General features: G+C 38.5%; 1 protein-coding gene and 3 long non-coding RNA genes across 10 annotated transcripts; all 4 read right to left on the bottom strand.

The window, feature by feature from the left end:
• Positions 1 to 7,100: 7,100 nt before the first annotated feature.
• Positions 7,101 to 9,639, bottom strand: LOC133712622 (uncharacterized). 2 transcript variants are annotated; one of them, XR_009847510.1, is made up of 4 exons: positions 9,460 to 9,639; positions 7,548 to 7,637; positions 7,365 to 7,412; positions 7,101 to 7,274 (listed from the first exon to the last, which is right to left on the bottom strand). It is a non-coding gene; the product is annotated as an uncharacterized LOC133712622 (long non-coding RNA). The 2 variants fall into 2 exon arrangements; XR_009847509.1 differs by lacking the exon at positions 7,101 to 7,274 and having other exon boundaries at positions 7,280 to 7,412.
• Positions 9,640 to 9,877: 238 nt separating this feature from the next.
• LOC133712639 (uncharacterized) lies at positions 9,878 to 13,629 on the bottom strand. Of its 2 annotated transcripts, XR_009847519.1 has the most exons (10): positions 13,431 to 13,629; positions 13,216 to 13,300; positions 12,980 to 13,017; positions 12,611 to 12,652; positions 12,317 to 12,395; positions 12,118 to 12,203; positions 11,344 to 11,406; positions 11,178 to 11,225; positions 10,142 to 10,221; positions 9,878 to 10,046 (listed from the first exon to the last, which is right to left on the bottom strand). It is a non-coding gene; the product is annotated as an uncharacterized LOC133712639 (long non-coding RNA). The 2 variants fall into 2 exon arrangements; XR_009847518.1 differs by having other exon boundaries at positions 9,878 to 10,221.
• Positions 13,630 to 13,956: 327 nt separating this feature from the next.
• LOC133708055 (uncharacterized) lies at positions 13,957 to 17,067 on the bottom strand. Of its 5 annotated transcripts, XR_009845546.1 has the most exons (5): positions 16,893 to 17,067; positions 16,702 to 16,813; positions 16,529 to 16,596; positions 15,580 to 15,635; positions 13,957 to 14,625 (listed from the first exon to the last, which is right to left on the bottom strand). It is a non-coding gene; the product is annotated as an uncharacterized LOC133708055 (long non-coding RNA). The 5 variants fall into 5 exon arrangements; XR_009845543.1 differs by having other exon boundaries at positions 16,529 to 16,813; XR_009845544.1 differs by having other exon boundaries at positions 16,702 to 17,065.
• A 2,185-nt stretch (positions 17,068 to 19,252) lies between these two features.
• On the bottom strand, positions 19,253 to 24,136 carry LOC133709113 (uncharacterized). Its single transcript, XM_062134733.1, has 7 exons — positions 24,031 to 24,136; positions 23,575 to 23,679; positions 21,218 to 21,380; positions 20,904 to 20,984; positions 20,594 to 20,650; positions 20,279 to 20,392; positions 19,253 to 20,173 (listed from the first exon to the last, which is right to left on the bottom strand). The coding sequence occupies exons 1-7, from the start codon at positions 24,134 to 24,136 to the stop codon at positions 20,134 to 20,136; spliced, it is 666 nt and encodes a 221-aa protein (XP_061990717.1). The 3' UTR covers positions 19,253 to 20,133.
• Between the last annotated feature and the right edge of the window lie 295 nt (positions 24,137 to 24,431).

The following is a 24,431-nucleotide window of genomic DNA, read 5'->3' as shown; positions in this document are numbered from 1 at the left end:
AACTTTGACTGCCAGATTCATGAAGAATTAATCTTTTATAAGTGTTCTTTAGTTTCAGACTTTCAGTATGAATATATCCTTATAGGTTTTGGTGGTCGGTTTTTTTCTCTTAGAATTGTTGATTTTGTTGCTCAACTGTTAATTGTGCTATGTATTGAACTAATACATGCCTGTTAACTCTGATCTCGTCTAGCTAATTGGATTTGATTTGTAACATTCCATAGATCGAGATGTTAGGGGCATAAATTTTGTGTTTAATATTTTGCTTCCTGCTTCCTACTTGCTTCTTGATGTTGCTGGAGGTGGTAAAAAAAGTGGTACAAGTCTCATAAGGGCAAAATTACCTCTGAAAACATAAGGGAAAAAAGAACCGATCGATCCTATTTCCTTGTTCCAATAGGAATCTTCCTTTTTTAATTTTATAAATAGGGACATCGATCAGTATGAGAAGTATCATTGATCTCTCCATCATACTGCAATCGATCCTAGCTATCATGGCTTGCACCTCAAAAAGAAGGTACAAATTTGGAGATTAATTATTTATCATCAGATTGGGCAAATATCCCAGAATCACTTCTGTTTGTGATTCTTGATAAGTTGCTTGAACCCTTTCACCATATTTGGTTCACCGCCGTTTGCACGGAATGGTGTGCTCTTTCAAAACAATACCATCAAGAAACAAGGCGTTGGCTGCAGGCACCACCTCTCATGCTCATGATTCCTAGCTAGTACATCCAAACCCAGTAGAAAGCTAACACTCTATAGTGTTTCTGAGCAAAAATTGTACAACAACATTGAGTTATCAGTGCCTTAAGATTATCTGGGACATGGTTGGTGGGCAAAGATAAAAAAGATCTCATCTACTACAGCAAAACTGAGACTGGTTAACCCTTTTACAAAAGCAGCCAATATTCGTCTACCTTCTCTCCCAGTTTTGGACCAACAGGGTTGCCGAGCAAGGATCATTTTATCTGCTGATCCGATTTTGAATCCGGACAATTATGTGGTTCTAGTAATTACATATTATAATCAACGGGATGTGGAATTGGCTTTCATTAAAGCAGGGCAAAATCCCTGGACTTGTTACACTGTGATAGATGCCTACTTTAACGATGCAGTATTTTATAGAGGCCAAGTCTATGCAATTGGATATCAGGGATCGATTCTGTCATTCGAGCTTAATGATAGCAGTGAGGTTTTAGACAAAACAGAACGCGCACCTCCATTAGGCTTGGATGATGATAGAGTATCTACTCCGGAATCAACTAACGGAGAACAAATACATGCTCGGAGAATATTTGATAATTGCTGTTCCTACAGTTCTGATGAATCAGATTCTTCTTCCGAAGAGGAGGAGTTGAAGACTGAGACATTCATGGTTGATATCACCGAGCCTTTAGACATAAAAGAACTTGCATCTCCCTTGGATTCTTGGGCTTATAAAGAATACTTGCTAGAATCAACTAAGGGAGAACTATTGCATGTACGAGAATTACGCCACGATGTAGACACTTCTGATGAAGATGACAGCTCTAGTGAAGAGGATGAGGAGGAGGTGTGTGAATTCATGGTTTACAAGGTGGTGTTCGATGAAAAAGATAGTTTGATTGTGTGGCATGATAAGGTAGAAAGTATTGGAGATGAGGCTATATTCATAGATGAACACCACCATTCTTTCTCTGTTTTGGCTTCAACCATGCCGGGATGCAAACCAAATTGCATATACTACACAGGACCTAAGGGTCGGATAGAATCTTTAAATGTCTTCGATTTGAAGGATGGAACCACCAAACGACACTGCATACATGGTGTTGAACTTAAACACTACAATGAGGACTCACTGATGGCGACTTGGGTTGTGCCGCCTTTTAATGGATTCTACTAGCTTCTCAAACCACAGATGGCTTTATCACAAAAGTTCTCAATGGAACAACTTCCATGAGTGAAAAAGTCTTACATCCAAGGGAAAAAGTTACCCCTATATACAAACTTTATCTTGAACTTCCAAGTTTCCAAATCATTGTGTAACCTCGTACTCCTCGAAGGTTCTCGTGTACACACTTTACATCCTCCAATCAATTCTGATCTGATGAATATCAGAATATGAGGGCTAGACATTAACCAAATTTATGTATTCAAACTCTTTTGTCCGAAGATAGTAACCAACTAACCATCTTCAAGGTCATTCTGATTTTTGTTTAGCCAATAGTCTATTTGATAAGTTCTAATACATCAGTTGGTAGCAGAATTATATGGAAGAAACTCAGAAAGAAGATGAAATCAAAGAGCAGAACAACCCATATTCAATATCAGTGCATCTAAAATTTAGATAGACTTTTTTTATTCTTACCAAATGCAAAAGATCGTAGATGTTATGTTAGGATCTTGTAAATATCAGTGAAAAGAACATACGACAGCTACAAATACTAAAATTTAGGTTCAACTTGCAGGATGCGATTCTTTTTCAAGAAATCTCAGATCAGCATATATATATATATATATATATATATATCTTTTTGAGGAGGAGGTGTCATAGTGGCTGTTGCCTGCTATATATCATTCAAACATGCACTATTTTTATAATTGAATAGTTCCGAAGTTCAGACTGTTATTAAAGTCAAACAGAATAACAGAAAGCCCAAAAAATTGCATAATAGAGAAAACTACCCATGGTCGTTTTGTTCAAGTTCAACTAACTACCGACTTTTGGTGACACTAAACTCTCCAGGTATAATACGGGCGAGATGTGATAGTCATGTAGAAGACGTCTACATTCCTTTTGACTGTTCTCCTCAGGATCATACAACACCAGCTGCTCCCACCCTCCGCTATGGCTGATCCGGTTCATCAAAACTTTACCATTCTCTAAAATCCATGTCGGTGTGTAATGGAACTGAAGACACGGAGATAAACTTAATTATAGAAGGAATCTGAACAACTTTAGTCCAGGATTCATTAACCCCATATTCTTTCATCACCCACATTGTTATTGCAATACCTGTTTGCGATTCATGACACCCGAAATCGTAAAGATATAGGAAGAGAGAATTCCCAATAGTCGTCCCAATTCCGAGGTGGATGGTACTTTCTGTCGTGCAAACGTCGGGTGGTGGCAACAAAGCTTGAAATTTCTCCTCGGCCAGATCAAAGGAGATGATTGTGAATCTTAATAATAGCTGTAATCTAGCCAATGTAGAGCTCCGTTCAATAAGCGCCCCGCCCCAAGGCACTTTCCAACGTTGTTGAGATTTTCAACTATCTTCCATGAACCTGTTTTTAATGTAAAGACTGCAAGTGTGGCTGTTGGGGGATTATACTTCGCTGACCAGGTATGGTCAGCTTTGGCTGACCATATCCACTAACTGGATGACATGTGTCCTTCTAAGCCAATTAAGCCTTCCTCACGCTCTCCCAGTCGCGATGTTGAGCCGCACGACGTCGAACCCGTTTGTGGCACTGTGCTTCAAAATCCGTTCTCCCGGGTGACGACATCGACCTCAATGGAAGTGGAGGAACCGTAGTCCTGCTGTGAAGCAGGGAATAGTACTCTGAAGGAGGATTTGCCGTTGCCGGAGACGTGGCGTTTCCGGAGACAAGTATGGAGGGATCTCGATCCGTGGCGTAGGCTTTGATTGAGAGGGTGGGGAAGGCGGTGGTGGTGACTGGAAACCGACGATGGGGAGTGGAGAAGGGGTTGAGGATCAGGAAGAATGAGGTTGAGGATGGTCAAGTTGGTCGCCGATAGAGACTGGAGAAGAGGGAGACGGAGTACAGGAAGAGGAAGGAGGAGAACAAAAAGAGAGCAAAAAAAAAAAAGACACGTGTTGGATTGGGAGTGTGACACGCAGGGGTTGGTTAGGAAGGGCTGACCAGCCCTGGTCAGCCAAGTATTGTCCGCTGTTGGGGGCTTGGAAGTCCTAATTTCAGTTTCACAGTCACTTTCAGTTTCCCAGTCAATTCCACTTTCACAGTAGTTAGAGCCTATTGTAACCTTGTAATCTTCATTGGTGCCTTGGTGGAATCATAACCAAATCCACCAAAGTTACAAGTTATTTTGATTTGGGAAAATTTCACAAATAGTACACCAAGTAAAGGCCACTAATAATTCTTATACATAAAGTTCCAAACCAATCATTTTGGTACACGAAATCTGAAACTCGACCCACTATCAGTACACGACGTCAATGACGCCGTTAATTTGACACCAAAATATCTATTATGCCCTCAGTTTTTTTTATAATAATTATTAAAAGAACAGAAAAAAAAATTATTAAAAAAAATAACTGAGGGCATAATAGACATTTTTGTGTCAAATTAACGGCGTCATTGACGTCGTGTACTGATAGTGGGTCGAGTTTCAGATTTCGTGTACTGAAATGATTGGTTTGGAACTTTATGTATAAGAATTATTAATGGTCTTTACTTGATGTACTGTTTGCGAAATTTTCTCTTTTGATTTTGGTTTTGGGTAGCTTGTATGTATCTTGAGTAGAAGGATTCCATATGATAAGATCACGATCATCGTCGTTCTCCTCCTCGTCTTCCTCTTCTTCGTTTTCCTTTTCCTCTTTTTCTTCCTCTCCCTCCTCTTCTTCCTCCTCGTCTTTCTCTTCATCTTCCTTTTCCTCTCCCTCCTCTTCTTCCTCGTCTTCTTGCAATATCAACCCGTCGTCAACTTCTTCTCGGCAAATCAAGCCAACTTCTTTCCGGCATATCAAGCCATTGCAGGAACCCAGGACACATAAACTTGGCACTTCTGGTAGGACGGTATAATCCACCCGATCATCATCGTCTAATTTTGCTCTTAAGTCTATGGATCTGGTGGGATTGATTGTCTCAAGCAGCTTCAACCTGCTGCCGGCCTTGCTGGCGTGCTTCCTAGCAAATTTGGGATCAGAGGTTAGAGCAAGTCATGACTTGCATACACAACGAAACCGTACTAAAGAAGCCGCGAAAGTATCTCCTCAATTAGCCCATCGTCAAAACCACCAGCCCATGAGGGAGAGGGACTACTCAAAGCTCCTTAAAGCCCTACATATGTCGCTCGTCCAGTGTGTTCAAGCTCCTTTCCCATTGCGCTTGCTGAAGATATAGAAAAAGAAGAGAGATCGAGTTCTGAAATTTTATTGGTAAAAAGCACGAGAGAGATTATATTTATAAGTTTTGCCGACCTCCTTTTCCTATACATTGTAGATTTGGGAGTTATAAAAGTTGGTTTTCCTAAAACATGCAAGTTAGGACTAGGAAAATTAATACCAGAGGAAATTCATGAACGAGAAGGGCATCTGATAGTTCTGAACTCTTTGGCAAAGCAGCGAGGAAGAGAGAATGAAAAATGAGCGGCGCGGCCGGGGAAGAAAGAGGTGGATGTGGCCTTCAAAGCATTGACAGCGATGGCATGGCCAAGCTTCTCGTCTCCGAGGAGGCTCGCAAGGAGTCCGCCTCTCTCTACCGCGCCTTCGATGAGGTTAACACCACCCTCGAGACCAAGTTCAGCCAGGAACCTGCTGAGCCCATTGACTAGGAGTACTACAGGAAAGGAATTGGGTCTCGATTGGTGGATATGTACAAAGAGGCCTGTGACAACGTTAAGATCACCAAGCATGTGGATACAGTCACAAGCCTAAGTTTGATGCATAGTTGGTGGAACTAAAGGAAGTAGCTGAGGAAGAAACTTTGAAGGAGATAGCTGAAGTAAAAGAGTTGAAGAAAAAGATTAGCACCATGACTGCTGATGAAGACTTTGAAAAGCATCACTGCTACAAAAGTGGGCTATAGCTTACTGATATACGAAAGGTGAACTCCACTGTTACTACTGTTCATCAAGGGCAGGAGAAGACTTCTTCGTCCCTGCTTTTCTGTTATATTTCAGGAGTGACTGCTGTCTGAGATGATGTGCTGTGGGCATATGCGTCTTTCGACAGAGGTTGCTGTTTTTACCCTTGCTTTGCTACTATAATTTCAGCTTCGTAGTGGTGTCCCGCACGATTTCGGCTGGGTATATGCGTCTTCGTCTTTTTAGGCTCCGCTGACCCTTCCACAAGATAGAGACCTCCGCTGACTTCCAGAATTGAGAGAGAGAGAGAGAGAGATCGGGTGTGTGTTTTTTTTGCTTTGTAGGAAGAGAGAGAGAGAGAGAGCTTATCGAACGATAGAAGGTTTGTAGATTTTGTTTTGATGAGTACGTTTTCTGGCTTTTTAAAGATGTCTACTTTGCTTAGATTGATCTTTTTGTTCCATGTCATGCAAGGGATTGATAATCTTTACTCTTTAGTCTGTTGTGTTGGTGGGTTTCGGGAGAGTGAGGATTGCAGGTTTCGAACTTTTCTTTTGCTATGGTTTTGTTAGTTGTAGTTTTTAACTTCGTCTAAATTTTTTTGTGCAGTATTTCAATGTGCTAATGTCATTAACTCCTTCTTGAATGTTTTATGATATTGCTTGCATTGAATCAAATAAGTTGGTATTGAATTTCTTTCACTTAGTATTGATTGACATTGATTTTCAGTACTGCTCAGAAAGATGCTCACATATTAATAGCCGTTTCTAATGTTTTTATGTTTAGCAACTTTTGACAGTACAATGCATTATTTGATACACAGACCACTACACCTTAATGAAATTGTGAAGTCAATTCCAGTGGTACTGCCTTCAACTTTTTTGTTACTAACTGACATTGCCATGTTTTGGAGATTTGGTCTTGAGCACCCACCATGAGAATGCAGATGATCAATTCAATCTTGATCTCATTCTAAAATTCTCTAATTGCCAGAAAATTTAGAATCCGTCTTAAATTAATGAAACTTAGTCATGAGAGATTGCCGGTTGTCAAAGTGGCATGATGGTTGGTTAGGGGTTGTTAGGATATGCATTTAGTTGCTTCGAAGTTGCTGTCTATGAAGTAATGAAACTGTTGTAACGAGTTTAATATTAACAAGTTGCTGTCAATCATTTAAAGAGAAATTATTATCGTCACTATTGTTTTAGTTTTATCTATACTAGCATAAATGCCCGCGCTTTGCTGCGGGTTTTTGAATGAAATCTGGAGGATAGAGCATCTCGTTAAGAACTAACATACATCATGTTTTACTGAAATTTAGTGTTGAAATACAGATTTACAGTTGCTGTCGAAACAGCTTGCCAAAAATAACATGTTCTACTTATAGGCTAACTTAGTTACAACAAATGCCTAATCTGGTTGCCAAAAATAACCTGGTCGATTTCGCATGATGTCTCTACCAAGTTGCCGGTCTTCAAATTATACCCCTAACCATACTCTATACAAAAACCAACCATTCCTACAAATAAGTTTTGAATGTTCATTGTAATAAGAGTATATGCAATTCACATTGTTCTAAAATCTATACCTGAATTTAAAACGGTTAAACAATTTGCCAGCACACTGTTCCCAGAATCTGTAGAATGAAATAACAGAATTTAGAGAATTCGACACTATGACGGTTATACAAACTATAAACTGAATACACAAAAGGAAATAATGAATGCAGACGAAACCAACAACCAAGCTAATAAAACTGTAGGATTTATACCTGAATAAGAGTAACAAATCAAGATAGTATTAACCAATAGACAAAGGAACAGTGGCAGCAGAATGACGCGTAAACTCTTTCGCATAGAATCTGCAAAAGCCAAAGAAAACAACAATAAAAACCTGAAATTAATTATGAAAATACCAACATTAACTTTAATACAGAGTTTCTATAAGCAAAAGCATCAATAACACTCTGTCACTGATCTAAAAGTAAAAATTGATAAAATGAAAAGCTATTATCATCCAGCAATACAGTGAATTACACTTAAAATTTGACTGCGTAATTTAGCTCTAAGCTTGAAAAGTATTTGCCAATCTCTGAGCAACCTAACAAAAACTATACACCACTTAAGATTCGTGTAATTAAATTCGATGTGCATCTATAGAATTTCAGACAAAACAATACAGCAAATAAAAGATATTAATCCACACACCTAAAACTTATCTTCAGTGCTCAATACCAGGTGTGCAACATTGCATCATGCACAAACCAGAATCCAAAATCTAAACAATATAGTACTCCTTTTTCCCAACACATGACCCAAGAATATTCCAGATAATCTCCATCAAAAAACCTAAAATAAATATCAAAAGCACATAAAAAAACTCAAAAGGATTGACTTCCGTTTGATTTTTAATCTCAATGTAGCTATCTATTTCCAAACCAAATGAAAACTAATGTCTTCTAAGGAACAAACTCGTTCATCTTATAACCATTATAGGTTATCTCTCCTCGAAGTTAAAAATTTGTGAATAAGTAATTACCCCTTATAAGAGTTTAAATACAGAACTACCTTTGCTTGCACTTGAACTACCTTCTGATCCTACAAAACCAAATACAGAACCACTACACAATTCCACCACAAAAGTCCATAGCTATCCCTGCTCTCTATTAACCACCATAACCAAACAGCTTTTCCTGGATTCCATGCTCCCTTTCCAAAGCACCAATGCACTCACTGGTAACCCCAAAACGATAAATACTCCGAAACAACCAAATATATAATTTGCCTAAACATACAGAGCATATCAATTTTTTTTTTTTTTTCACACTTTTTGCTAAAATCAACTCTGAGTACCATTGAGCCAGCAATCAAATATATGGTGTAAAGGCAAATCGATCAACTCTATAATTGTTAAAATTCAATTATTTTTGATAGCAAGCATATCACCGCTACCTTAAGCACTGAACAATCAAACTTAATATGAGCATTTTCCATTTCTATGGCCCAAGTCGTATATAGAACCAAAAAAAATCAAATGGTAGATAAGGAGACAACAGCAAAATTCCCTGGTCCAAGTTCTGCATAAAAAGACACTAAACTGCTCTAACAGCTCTTTCCAACAAAAATGGCAGAAGTTAAGCCTTTAGGACATGGTAACTCATTGAATACACAACAAACCAAATCACACAGACGCTGAAGCCATTAGCAAAACTCAGTTCATTATGTAACAACAAAAAAATAATCATGAAACAATAGAATATGAAAAAAAAAAAAAACCATTGCAAAAAATGGGTTAAATGAGCAGAAATAGAGCAAAAAATCCCAACCTATTGCAAGCCTTAAAATTGAAGGGTATATTAAGAAATAGGTCTTCTCCATCACCTTTTTTAAGAATCTTTTAAGAATCCTAAATGAGCAGAAATAGAGCAAAAAATCACAGACCTATTGCAAGCCTTAAAATTGAAGCAAAGGTCCTCTTCGCCGAATCTATTCCTGCACAAAAGAACAACATGCATGAAAAAAAAAAAAATGAATGAACAATTGTCGGTAAAAACCCAGAATTCGCCCACCTAATTACTTTGCTGATGACGAATCAAAAGCAAACAACTGGAAAAGAAATACATAGTCAAAGACAATTGGAAAGAAGGAACAAAAGCAAAACCCCGATTATCTGACCACAATTACCTTGATCCAAATCCAAATTCGCAAATCGCAAGCAACAGCTCCTCTCTGCGCTAATAACTGTGGATCAACAAACAAACCAAAGCAGTACTCTTCGCTCTGAGAGAGATCCAAAAGCGTTTTGGGGGCAAATATTGAGAAGGATCGGTTTACTGTTAAGGGATGAAACGCATATGGTGTAGACTGTAGAAGGATCGGTTCACTGTTTTGGAGCTCTGATGATGTTGAGACGCATATATATAGCGAGATCTTTTTCTTTTTTAGAGGATTGATGTCTATCTCTTTTGGGGGCAAATCCGGAAAATCACTGTATTACTATTCATTCAACAGTACCAGAGACATTTTACTTTTATATATGTACTAGCATGTGTGCCCGCGCGTTGCTGCGGGTTTTGGAACAGAATCTGCAGGTCTTGAAGGATAGAGAATTCAGTTTGGAACTAACATAGATCTTGGTTTACAAACATAAACATTAATATAGATGTTCTGGTAATATTCAAATATAGATTACAATGGCTGTTGAAACAGCTTGTCAAAATTACATTGTCCTACTTACGGGGTAACCTAGTTACAACTGTCGTTTCATTTGTCTGTCAAAAAGAGATGCTGATGTCCATTAGCATATGTTTATGGACCAACAATGGCAAGGGATCAACAATATGGACCAAAAGAAAAAACCACAAACCTGCAGACTAATCTCACAACAACTAAATCAGTTGCACCAACAACAGGAGCTGCAGCAAAAGTAACAGTAGCAGTTGAAACCTGCATACCAAATCAATCAAAGTTCAATATTAAAACAGCAGCAGCAACATGTAAATATAACAGAAACCTTCTTCTGAACATCCCCTACCAATAATATACAACTAAAAAATTGACTGCAACTACTCCCAATAAACTTTAGGCTGTCAAGTACAAACAATTTTATCTAACGATCATTTAAATCATATATTAGTGACACAAAAATAAAGAGCCTAAATTTGTAATCAGTGATGAAAATACAAAGAGATTATTAGTGCATAAAGATTATGTCATAAGAAATCATTTTATAGCTCTCTTTCAATTGTTGGAACGCCCAAAACATGCATTAAAGAACTATATGTGATTACCATACTGGTTGGAAGAAATAATTTCATCACAGATTTAGGCATGAAGGTATCAGTAACGAAATTGAAGTTAAAAATAGAAGCAAATAAAGTAAATGGAGAAAAAAATTGAAAAAGAATTAGATGATTGTATACTAAGGTATTTGTCGATTATGAATGTGAAATATCTGAAGCATGGAACAAAGCTACATAAAGGTCAAGACATATGTGCAAAATGTTTACACAGTAAAGGTTTCTTATTATTGGTTGGTTTCTGTATTAATTAGCTGACCTTAGGCTATGTGCATGCAGTTATAAACATATTAGATTACTATTCTCATTCTCACTAAATGAAAAGTTTGACAATACAAACACATTATCCAACCTCAGTTCATACAAAAGACTGATTTTCATGTTTTCAAACAGTACAAACACACCATTCAACTTCAGCTCACACAAAAGACTGAAACATTTTTAAACATAACATAATCGTCAAGCTTTAGGAAAACGGATAAACATAAATCAAAAGGGTAATATATCCTGCAAATAACTTTTCAAAACAGAAATCAAATATACTAAATGCAGACTGTGATAGCTCTTTAAATTTTATTAGCAACATCATTTAAACATTCGTACCTGAATTCAAAATACTTGCAAACATTGATAGTTCATTGTTCCCAATATCTGCAAAACAAAAGAAAACCACTTATTACAACCACTAACACTTTCTTTGTATAAGAATTCTTTACATCCGGCCAACTATGATTGAAGTCTTTTTTAAATGAAGACCATCGGCTCTCACATTATCCACTTCTATTTTTCACAGCTTCACCTGCTTTTGGAATGTCAATTATAGGCAACCAACCTGAGAACGATGATCGGAATGTTAGTAGCAGCAGCTTCACAACTGAAAACACCTCCAATGCCACCTAATCTTCCATATACATAAACGGCTAAAAATAAAAGGCTAATAATGTCAAGATATATAGTACAGAAATGCTATGTCGGCTTGCATATTTAGCATGACTTTTTGCTGCTACATCATGCTAATGAGGAGTCCTATGCTTTTATGTCAGTTAAACATGGCTTCTATATACATGTAGTTTTTTTATTTATTCTATTCTTATGTGTTTTTTTTTTTCCCTACTTCTTTGTTTCTTTATATTCAGCAACTGCCGATATACATTATAATTAATATAAGATGTGGAGATGTGGAGCCTTAAGAACATTGAAATATAAATGCCATACAACATTAGAAATAGAAGCAGAGGATATCCTTCTTAGCTGTGTTATTTTGAATATTTACTTGTTTAATGTGTTCAGCTATTCCATGATCACTGACATTAGACTGCTGTTGATCAGTAATATAAAAAAAAAAAAATAGAGCATTCAAGGTAGGAAACTCAGTGACAGAAGACATTGCATGCTATTTTCTGTATTCTTTCTTATTTACCAAGAAACCAAATAATGCTATATGTTAAACTATGAATTTACCTAAGCAGAGGAAACAAATCTAAAAATTAAGTAACATGACTTTGACATGAAATTCAAATTTCAGAGCAAGATAGCTACGTACTTGAATGTTACTGTTGCACCAACTGAACTTGCACACAAAATCAATCAAGTCTCCTATAGGCTGTCAAGTACAAAGAATTACACAGCCTGCCGAAGACCATTTCAATCAAAAACAGACAGTCCCACAACACAATCACTAACTAAATGATATTTTCAAAAAAAATCAGAATAAAAAAGCAGGACATTTGATAGTAAACTACCTTAGAAGCACTAACTGCAGGAATCACAACCACAATTGATTGAACCGCAGACACATCAAGCAAACACAATTGATCAATTCTGCATAAAAAACAAAAATGAATGTCTGCATGTATCAGCCATTTCCAATTAAATTCACGCATTAAAGCAAACAGCAAATAAACTCTGCATCTTAACATTTCATCTTAATGGAAAAAAAAAAACCCAATACCTTCACACAGATTCCCTTCTAATTACAAACAATATTGCAACAAAAAAAAGAAAAGAAAAGGAAAACAACAAAATAGATCAAATACCTTCCACTTCTTTTCTTTCAAGCAAGCAAGAGCTCCTCTCCTCTTTGCTCCACAAACAACAAAACCCCAAAAGAAAAAAGACTTCATCAGATCTAATCAAATAGAAACCCAAACTCTATGAAAACAAACCCAGACTCTATAAAACCCAGGAAGATTATGAACAAATATCAATTTTCAAACTAAATTAATAGGCAGAAGTTAAGAAAAAAGACTTCATCAGATCTAATTAAATAGAAACCCAAACTCTATGAAAACAAACCCAGACTCTATAAAACCCAGGAAGATTATGAACAAATATCAATTTTCAAACTAAATTAATAGGCAGAAGTTAATCAATACCATAGGAAAAAAAATATCAAAAAATCTCACCCCAGGCTGCAATGTTTGTAAAGCTTCAAGCCTTATTCCTGCTCATTGGTCCAAATAGTAAATGATTAGCTCGCAAAAAGCAGGTTGCAAAAACCCAACATGCAGAATCAAAATCAATACAATCGTTCATAAGCAGGTTGCAGAGACCCAACATGCAGAATCAAAATCAATAGCTTAACGCAAAAAGGAACCAAATAAAAACACGAACTTTCAGAGTCAGAAATTTCGGTACCCACCATTCAGTCATGTAGAAACTCCTCTCCCGTTTCCTCCAAAATCACCCTCCTTCTCTTCGCCCAAATCAGCCACACACCCAAGAATCTGTCACAAAAACACTAAATCAGACGTATACCCAACAATCTTTCACACAAACCCAACAAATAAGTACCAAATCGACCAGACATGAATAAAACAATAACATGCAGAACCCAGCACCCCAACAACTACATACCTCCAGATGCGCAGACGACAGCTTACAACGAATTCGAGAGAGAAATAGCAGCCAGAGGCCAAGGATAAAATGCTCTCTCTCTCTCTCTTCGGGCAAAGCAAAGAAACACACCTGGACTCGAGTCCTCGATCGTTCTTGATTTCTCTTTGATTGTTCTCTCTTCGTGGAGCAAGGAAACAGAGCCACGCGGAAAGCCTCGGACGCCAATAAAGACGTACACCTGTCGGGACAATCAGTTAAAAAGCCAAAAAGAATGCAGGGGCAAAACGGGCAGGTCACTGTATTACTGTTCATTGAACAGTACCATTCTCATTTTACTTTTATATATATATAATAACTAGTTAAAGATCCCGCGCTTTGCTGCGGGTAGTATAAACTTATACTATAATGCATTCAAATCGTATAACAATTGTAAATTGCTTTTTTTTTTTTTTTTTCCTTTCTAACTAAACTAACAACTAATCAAACGAAAAGAATTCAAGTAGGCAAACCAATTCAAAACAAAATAGAAAAGAAACCCAACCAAAATCAGAAAGGAGCAACATGTCAAATATTTTCCTTCACTTCTCGATTACTAACTCTATCACATTCCCACTTCACATTCAGTGAAGATGGCAGTTCTTTTTAACCGATCCAATCGTTCATAGGTGAAAATTTTCAAGTAAGGCGCCATCTTTTCTAAGCTCTTTAAAACCTCTGATTGCGTTTTGCAATCTAGTAGCTCTTCTTAATTGCGTGTAGTCCATGATGGGGAAGCACACGGTTTCTTTGAAACTGGTTCATCACATTGATTGTCCAATCCAACACCAAGGTGAGGAAAAAAAATCTTCTTTTCTGATCAGTGAAGGCAGAGGAGATATTCATCATGGCATTGCGTTTGAAGTCATTATAGAGAAAATATATTTTCTTGATCTTCCACTGTTATCAGTATCATTAGTACAATTAAGAGTGGTACCTCAATGTGTGTTGGGGTTGGGTATTCAATCATTGATTCAGGTAGTTGAGAAGCTACAAAACATTGTTTAGCTACCCACACACTTGACTTATTTCCTCTTGGACAATTGGAACATGTTCGAGTGGGATTTCAACTCCAAGATCAACCTGAGCAATCATGGCTCCATAGGAAGCTTCAATGATTTCTTCCTGCTTCTGAATGGCTTCGAAGATCTCAATTTTCGCCAAAACTTTAATGGACCTGCAAACAAACATGATGATATTATATTTTTCTTTCCTTGCAAACAGCATCTTCACCATCCTAGATATTGCCATACCCATTTTTTCAACTGCTTCAACCATAGACAATAGAACAATATGACAGACCAGAAAAATATGTACACAAAACCATTACATATTGTCAAAGGAAAATTTGTAATACCAGGATAGAAAATCAGGTGAATCGATGAGATTAAGGTGATGTCTTCAGAGGTTGAGAAGCATAAGAATTTTCAAGAAATACATTGGCCTATGTTATATATCAAATGAAAATCTCAGAATGTGGCATCAAAAGAGAATATAGGAAAGAGAATTGGATTTTGATCATGTAAGAATAAAGAACAATAGCTTTAGCTTGGTTTTACTTTCGGTGGAATAGTGGTCATATACATTCTCCTTTGACAGGAATTTTCATGCTACAGCTATGCTGGGATTCAGATGGGAATGACTGTGATATAATCATTGTCATACGACTGATCGACCATCCTCGAGATGGCAAGGTCATCAGAAAATTAAGGTCCTTAATTTGGTTTTTAAATTTATACATTGAAATTATATAGACACATTTAAATCCTAACCTGTGTAGAATTGAATGCTATGACAGATTTTGTCATTCAGAGGATGAGTATCCAAAAATCTTATGCATATATGTATTTAATTAAACAGGGGAATGTTTATAAATTCTTGCTTTATTCATTGCCAGACATTGGCTGAGACATGGCATTCACCCAATTCTCCACAGATAGGCAATAAGGTCAGGAAAGTTTTACCATCTTCAATTTCTATGTGGTTGCTGGATATAGATAAAGCTTAGCGATCTCTCTTTTTGGAAATTTGATCAGTAACACTATATACAGAGACAGACAATACAATGTAATTGAGCAAGATAATTGAGATATATATACATATGGAGGAAATAAGGCTGTAGATCAATTACCTTAACAACTGTCAGATACATTGAAGGTTCAGGATTTTTCTCTGTCACTCCATCACCTGCAAACAAAAATGAAAGGAAATAGTGAACTCAAGTGTGAGCCAGGTATGTAAATGGAAAATCTACACAAAGTCATAGATTAAACTATAAGTGTGCAGTTCTATTTTAGAGATTGAAGTTCACTGTTTTATTCACACTCCATAGATTAGCAGATCAGGGGAAATAAATTTGGGACCAAGCGTGTGTATTTACAGCTTAAAGTATTAAATTTGTAGTATACATGAACCCTTCCTATTACCTTTCTTTCATTGATGTCAAAGCCTTTCACTGATTTTATCAACACCAAATCACAACATCGCCCAATCCAGGCTGAATGTAACCTAGTGATGTACCAGTGATGGCATAACAGAAGTTGATGACAGAAATTCAATAACAACTCTAGCATAATGCAAATCCATGCATCACAATCAAACTTCAATAACCAACTTTCGAGCTAGTCTTAAGAAATGCCAAGGCTACAAATTCGAATCATATTGACCCTTGATCACAATCAATTATCAGGGACACAAACCGTATATCAAACAAAATATCTCTCCAATTCCTTGCACATAACTTTCTTGACCTGATTTTTCCAGTCTTCAAAAATCCAAATCTACACACTTGGGTTTTAAAGTTTTGCACTACTCTTCCTATAGCTCTCTCGCTTATGGATAATCAAACAGAAACCTCAAAAAGGTCCATTCTCTCAGTTTCCTGAGTTGAGTTTAGTTTCTATGGCCCATATCAGCACCCAATTTGGGTTTATAGATATGCGCTTGCATTTTATAATTTCAGATTCACTTATCGTCCAGTTATCAAGCAATTGCTTCATTTGTTTGCAATGTCAAACTAAACTACAACATAATAGTAAACATGCAAATACGGGGCGATCAAGAAGAAGCAAAGAGCATACCACAGGCAGCAGCTCCGCAAACTCCCCAGTCTCCATACCAATGGGGGCTAAGTAACAGGCTTGGTCAGCTGAAGACAAATACGGGAGCCTGAATTAACTACACATAAGAAATCCCGGAAAGAATTTCAATCAGAAAAATTCAGACAGAAACCACATCAGATTCCCACAAATACCAACTGATCAAAGAAAACCAAGAGAGCTTCCCGTCTCCTCCTCCTTCTTCTTCTTCTTTCTCTTCTCTCCCTGTTCTCTTCTCACTCTTTCTTTTTTACTCTCGCCTTCTCTCTGTCGGGGTGACAACAAAACCCATCATCAAAAAAATGGGAAATTGATTGATTTCAAACCAACAGCCAAAATCGATTACCTTACTATCCACCCGGCAGGTTCAGCCCTTCTGTCTCTTTTTCTCACCGACCTTCTCTGACGAAACCGACCAAGACCCAAAACGAATTAAAGAAAAAAGATCGAAGCGGCAGAAGAGACAAAAGCGTCACAGCATAACAGTATGTTTATCTGTTTTGAGGGCAAATCCGGAAAGAAAAAAAAGAGCTGTATCACTGTTCATCACTGTTCATTGAACAGTGACAATCCCATTTTACTTTTGTATATTTATAATGTGATATTCAAATGTTCAGCTGATTAACTGTTAAGTTACGACAATATGTGTTTTGAGTGTTGTAGTATTTCACTTGGATCGAGTTCCATCAAAATTCTGAATGCATCCTGAAGATAATGTAGTGTTTTGAGTGTTGTAGTATTTCACTTGGATCGAGTTCCATCAAAATTCTGAATGCATCCTGAAGATAATGTAGTGAACTCTTCATTCAATGTGGAGTTGCTGATTCTCTTCCTTTTCATTTGTACTTTTATGATTTTGATAAGCATGTTAAGATAAGATGAAGAATAATGCTAGGTGAACCCAAGCTAGAGATGTTTCAAACATGATCTTGTAATTTGTAACTTGTTCAGTTATCTAGATGATAATTGGTGGTTAATTTAAAGAGTTAATTACTGTTTACTCCCTATACTTATAGGGTTTCGTCGTTTCAGTCCTGACCTTCGAATTTCACCTAAAAAGTCTCTGAACTCTCAATTTCCTCCCAATTGGTCCATGTCGTCAAGCTCCGTCCTAATTGTCCGTTAAATTGCTGACGTGGCGTCCATTTCACGTCAAAATGTCTATTTTACCCTCATCATTGATTTTATTTTTATTATTTTTTAAAATTTCTCTCTCTTTTTTTTTTTTGGCCTTTTTTCTTTTTACCCTTGCTCTTCCATCATGTGGAGATGCAAATGGAGCAGCTGCTAAGCATGGGCTTCCCCAACGACCTCGCCACCGAAGCCTTCGCCGCCACCGGCGGCAACTCAGCTCTCAAAACCATCGATTGGATTCTCAACCGCAATTCCTCCACCACCACCTCCACTCCCACCGCCACCTCTCAACCTAAACTCGATCGCTTCTTTCTCTCCCAATCCACAAATTCACAATCCCAAGACAAACAAGAACCAGAAGAACAACAGTCCACCCCAACCTCCTGACTCCCCAAGCGCCGCAAACTTCTCGTCCCGGAAACCCCGCCGCCCACTACCTCGAATAAACCCGCAACCACCGCGGCCCACTACCAGCCCTTGTCGGAGCGCATGCGGCCCAGGACCCTAAACGACGTCGTCGGCCAAGACTTTCTCTTGCTCCTCTCTGATCTCCTCTCTGTAATTCGACCTCATTACTCTTTGATTCGACCTCTTCAAGCTCAACACCAAAACCAACAACATCCACATCGCAGTACTTGACCCACTTTCTTAACCAAATCCCACAACCCAGATCGGTGAGGAGGAGGCTTTCTCGACAACCGGCTCAGGCACCGGCTGTGTGGATCGAGTCAATGTCCACCTTGAAACTCTAGGCAAATGGCCGATCGGCGACTCTAGTCTTTCCACCATTACCACCACGACCTCCACGTCCCCCGCCGCTACTCGGATCGCTTCGGTTGCCTGGCCTACAAAGATATATCGGAATCGAGTTTGGGCTAGACCGATTCATGAAGGTAAGAATCTGAGGAGTTGTAAAGATTTGGACTTTGTTGGATTTGATCAATTTGGTTTAGGTTGAGGTTGGTATTGATAGGGATTTGATTTGGTTTAGGGGAAGGTAAGAATCTGAAGATGGTTTGGTTTGGATTTTCGCTGATTTCATAATCGTCGGTGATGAGGATGGTGAAGCATCCAACATCTTCGAGCTCCATGAGGTTATGGCGAGCAAGTCCAGATTCTCCTCCTTCTTCAGTTGAAAGAAGAAGATGGAGAGAGAGCTGGGTAAAGACGGAGAGGGGGAGAGAGAGAAAAAAGAAGAAGGGGTCAAAAAACAGAGAAAAAAAAAACCGTGAGGGTAAAATAGACATTTTGGCGTGAAATGGATGCCACATCAGCAATTTAAAGGACAATTTAGACGGAGCTTGATGGCAGGGACTAATTGGGAGAAAATTGAGAATTCGGGGAGTTTTTAGGTGAAATTCGAACGTCAGGGACCGAAACGATGAAACCCTATAAGTATAGGGAGTAAACAGTATTTAACTCTAATTTAAATCCCCTTGTTCCTTTCATGATATCTTATTTCACTTTGTAATTAAGTTGTAACTGTTTCTGACAACAGAGCATAGGCATGTTGCCACATATTTTACTTTACTCAGTAAGAGGAGCCACATAATACTCCCACAGGTAATTTCTTTATCCTGGTACATGATGATGTGATTGATGGAGTTAGTAATTCTGTTTTTCTTTTATTCTATAACTTTGTGATGAAAGAAAAATGGTAATGTTTGATCCCTATTAGATGATATGTTTGCATGGCTACTTTTTGATAAAAAGAGTTGCCCATACAGGAAAAATGCTAAGGGAAAGTTGTAAATCTGTCACATTTGTAAGTAATCAAAACTATGGACTACTACTTGTGTCGATCATTCTTAGTGTAACTTGTTTGCTGGCTTTGTTGGTGCAGTTGGAATCTATTTCTCATATTCAATCTGTAGGATATATCCTTTGGTTCCTAGTATTTCATTCAAATTAATTTATACCGTTTTTTTTTTTTTTTTCATTTTTTATAACCGGCACTCAGCTGATGATCTTTTTTCCAATTAATTTTCCCAAGTTGCGCTTTCTCTGACAATTAGTTTTGATCTTTCATCAGGTGATCAGAGAAGTTCGCCAAGAGACATAAATTCAAAGTGTTAGAAGGCTACCCACGATGGAATGAAGGGCACCCAGGATGAAATAATGGCTGTTAATCTGTTATGATTTATGAAGGCTCTGCTAGGGCTGGGCACGGTCCCAGACCGGCACTGCTTTTACAGGGACCGGGACCGGAACCGGCAAAGCTAAACCCGGACCGGACTTGCAGATGCAGAGAATGGGGACCGGCCTAAACCCGGACCGGTAATTGTTTTACAGGAACCGGGACCGGAACCGGGACCGGCATTCTTAATTCGGGCCGGGACCGTTGTTGCAAATAACAGGGACCGGGATAAACCCGGACCGTGACAAAACATGCCCGTTTTCGGGTTTCCGATTCCAATTGATTTGTGGAAATTTGAATTCTGTATAATTCGGGTTCATGCATTTGATTTCCTCACGAGTTGGGGTGCCGAGTACCTACATACAGAGAAAAAAAAAATGCAAACTCAGTTGAAATGGCATAAGCTCAGTGATCAACTTTGAGTTGATAAACTAACAAACACAAGGCCAAAGAAAGTTTACCTTAATAATCTCAACAAGCTGATCAACTCCACTCTCACCTGGGAAGAGAGGCTACAAAGGCCAAAACAGAGGGTAAAGAAAGGACTTGGAAGTTGGAAACACCTCTGATAAAACCTAAATAAATTAAGTGAAATTTCTTATACTGCATAGAGAACCTGAATCACCCATGCTTGAACAGGAACACAAGAACAACTATTCATTTAAAAATGTATAGGGGAGTTTGTGGATTAAATGAATCACCCATGCTTTATATATTGTTCTATCACCAACAAAATGTTCTACTTTAAGATATGAAACACTGGGAGAAGGGAATACCAGAACTTTTGCACTTCCAAAATCACACAACTTGACTTGATGAGTATGGGGATTAACCTGAAACAACGAATTGTAGTGGTAAATATAGCTGTTATGACCAAACTGAAATTCTAAGCCTTCACAGCAAGCCCAGTAAGTAATCGCTCCTAACTCCAATCCCTAATCAAGAGCACAATTGCTACCAGAAAGATCGAAATCAACAGGCACAATTTTATATCTGTATGAGTGCAGAATGGGGCACACCAAATTGAAGATCATGACTTGATAATCCAGCAAAATTGAAGGTCATTCTAGAAGAGGAAGTACTTACCGGCGCCGGAAATCAGCGGGATGCTGCTGGAGAAGGTCGTGGCGAAGCTGAACACGACGTCGTCGTTTTGGCCAAGCAAGCCGTTTACATAGAAGAAAACCCGGATCCAAATCAATGAACAAGTTCCACTGTTCCAGTATCAGTATGTAAAAGAAAAATAGCTGATGAATATGTACCTGAATGAAAGAGAGAAAATGGCAGAGAGTGAGTGATGAAGAATCAAGAATGTGAGAGAAACCCAGTTCATTTCAGAACATGGGGGTTGTCTGTACTATGTGTACTTGATAACTGATAAGTGATGAATGCGAAGTACCTGGGACAGAGACGCAAGAGACCGATTGTGAGAGCTGAGAGCTGAGAGGCAGAGCCGCAGAGGTGAGAAAGATTGTGAGGGAGAGAGCCAGAGAGGCGGCGTCGCAGAGTTGAGGAAGTGAGGAACTGAGGAAAAACGATTTGGGATTTTAGAGTTTAGGTTTACTTACTAATCCATACTAACACAATGGACTTCGGTTTTTTCGGTCCACGCAGTCACCGCAAGTCAAGAACCGGGACCGGACCGTCACATTGAGTACAGGGACCGAACCGGCCAAGCATTCAAGCAAGTCAAGAACCGGGACCGAACCGGCACACTGAATATAGGGACCGAACCGGCCCGAAATCACTTATTTTTAGTCTAAAACCCGACCCGAACCGGCCGGTCCGGATCGGTTCCTTCCGGTCTTTCGGTCTTTCGGTCATTTATGCCCACCCCTAGGCTCTGCCTTGGATTTTACTTTTTGGCCACAAGAGTGATCGTTGACAAAAAAATGTATCTTAATTATAAATTTTCATATTTTTTTTTGGTTAAAATATTGGTTGTCACCTTTGTTCAAGTTGGTGTGTATCTATTAAAATAATAATTGAATGAAGTCACCAATTGCACATCTGATTTTGCTATCTTTATGGGACGGTGAGTTTCTTGAGTAATTGTCACGCTTCAAAAGCAACAATTAAGTTAATAGTGGCTCAACCGTGGCTATTGCTCATCTGCACCAAACAAAGGTGTGTATTAGGCCAATTCACACCATGGTTTGCCCACTTTTGTAGTAGTGCATCCTGAGCTCGATGATGAGATCCGGAATGACTTGGGTTTATTGATGACATCGAAGGCTTTAATGCTTGGGTCTTTCTTGAAAGTGTCCTGTTTTCCCATTGTCCAATAATAAAGATGACCCTGAGGGACGTAGCTCAGAATTGAAAATGAATTGGGCTAATTTTAATTAGATATATAAAAATTCTGCGAAGATTAGGCATCAATATAGACATAGCATTAATATAAGATTAAACTCCGTCATAAGAGAAGATTATGACAAAATTAAACTCACAAGATGAAGACTTGAAGAGATAAAATCCCCAACTAACCTGCTTCAATGCTCCCTTCCAATTTTCAAACAACCGTCGGCGTTTCCAACACTACCACCATTTGCACAACAAAAGCAAAGTATTCAATTAGCCAACCTTACAACCTCATTAACTAAAGTTTTCAGCATGTTTTGGAACTATTAAAACATATGGATACCATTGTGGGCACAAGTCAGACAAAAACAATCATAAAAGGAACAAACTCTTATTTTCATATAAAGCCATTACATCTTTCAGGGGCTAATCAGGCTTAGAGGAATGAGGTCGTAGAAACAAGAAGAAATGATATAAGTATTCAATAGTTCAATTAATGTATTCAATCCTCTAAGCCTAGGTCTAACCTTTGAGCTCGTAGAAACAGGAGGGCATGGAGAACTAAAGATTGATCAAATGGGGCTGTTCAACCAAGAAGTGGCTCTCAGGAGATTCAATGGCGGCCGGTGGGACTGCGGGACTGAGGGAGACTCAATGGCAGACTCCGGGACTGTGGGAGACTCAACGGCGGCTCGTGGGACTGTGCCACTGTGGGAGTGATTCTCAAAATGTGAGAGACGAGTGTGAGACACTCAAATATAGTATCCTCGATGGACTTGGTATAATTTTTTTTGTTGTTTTGTTTTTTTATTATTTAAGTTGATACCTATATTTAACAACATTTTGGGCCAAATCTCCCTTGGGCTATAGCCTAAGTAGCCATGGCTGTAGCTATGTCCCTGATAACCATGCATATTGATTTTCCTGTAATCTGGTTACTTTCGGTTTGATGAATGTGATCTTTAAAAGCACCCCTTTAGAAGTAGGCCAATACATCTCCTTTACATTTACACTAGCTGACATTATGCGGATCTCGCGCGTGCGCTTCATTCTTGTTTTATTTATTATAATGCTTCATGTATATACTGTAACCAAACTATCAGCTAGTGAGTACGTGAAAAAATATAATCTACATTACATCTTTTTTGGGAGGGATATACTCCATTACCGTGCTAGCTACGCTAGAACCTAATTTTCTCTCTTTCACACACATTCGTCTTAAATCTTGTTTGTCAGTGCTCAGAGGCCATTTGTAACGCCGCCGTACTACCTGAAGATATGTTCCGATGACTGCCATAGCAAAATTCTAGTCCACATGAAGCTTATGGTCTGGTTCTTTATAAGGAAAATTTTAGGAACAATACACCAAATAAAGACCATTAATAATTTTGATACATAAAGTTCCAAAACGAGCATTTTGGTACACGAAATCTGAAACCCGACCCACTATCCGTACACAACGTTAGTGACGCCGTTAAAGAGCAGTACGTAGCAGGAGCAGGAGCAGTAGCACTAGCAGGAGCACTAGCAGTAGCAGTAGCAGTAGCAGGAGCTATTAGATCTGTCAATCCATGAATGAAATTGAAGCCTCTGATTGAATCTCGGGTTACTAAATTTTGGATACAAGATTCATCATTTCACCACAACTGAAATATCAACTTACAATGATTCTACTACATAAGACATTTCAGAATCTATGCTAGAAGCAGTAATTGCTAGACCATTTTGAATCAATGTTTCAAAAGCATACTTTATTCCTACCTTACATAACTCTACTCACTACACATAATCTATTCAAATTCCTGCAAAGTCCAGCATAAACCTTCATGGCTGAACAAATACCAAAACCAAGTGCGTAAGTAAAACACAATGCAAATACTCTATACCTCTTCTAACTTTGCCTTCATCCTACCATTCTTCTTCTCCCAAGCTTCAAACACATTCTTAATCCACACCTCCTTCCAGTAATTCCCAGGCAAACGCTCCTCCTTTTCCATCTCAGACAATCGCTCTGCCATTTCCAGCAAAACCTAACCCCCAATTCCAACTCCAACACCCATCACATTGTCAATTTCCCCAATCATTCAAATTCAAAACCAAAACCAAGGGGCTAAACTAAAGTCATTACCCAATACATGAAGTGGTTGTTCGCCCACGACGTGTTGCTAGCTCCGCCGCCGAGCAACACGCTGAGGACGCCGCTAGCGTCGACCCAGTTGTGGTGAATCATGAGCCTTCGAAGAAGCTTTTCGAGCTTGGCGCGGTGCACCGCCCTCGGTCTTGTGGCGCCGATGCCGAGCAGATCCTAATCTA

This window comes from Rosa rugosa, chromosome 5 (assembly GCF_958449725.1).
Source record: "Rosa rugosa chromosome 5, drRosRugo1.1, whole genome shotgun sequence".
NCBI classification, from domain to species: domain Eukaryota; kingdom Viridiplantae; phylum Streptophyta; class Magnoliopsida; order Rosales; family Rosaceae; genus Rosa; species Rosa rugosa.
Note: the sequence above shows the minus strand (reverse complement) of the source record. Positions and strands in the feature narration are given on the sequence as shown.

Coding starts and splice junctions, on each gene's coding strand:
- LOC133709113 (XM_062134733.1), bottom strand. CDS start 24,136: ATGGCAGAGCGATTGTCTGAGATGGAAAAGGAGGAGCGTTTGCCTGGG. Junction 21,381..23,574: donor AACGGCGTCACTAACGTTGT/GTACGGATAGTG, acceptor TGGATTAGTAAG/TAAACCTAAACTCTAAAATC. Junction 20,985..21,217: donor TCTCTTGCGTCTCTGTCCCA/GGTACTTCGCAT, acceptor TCTATGTAAACG/GCTTGCTTGGCCAAAACGAC.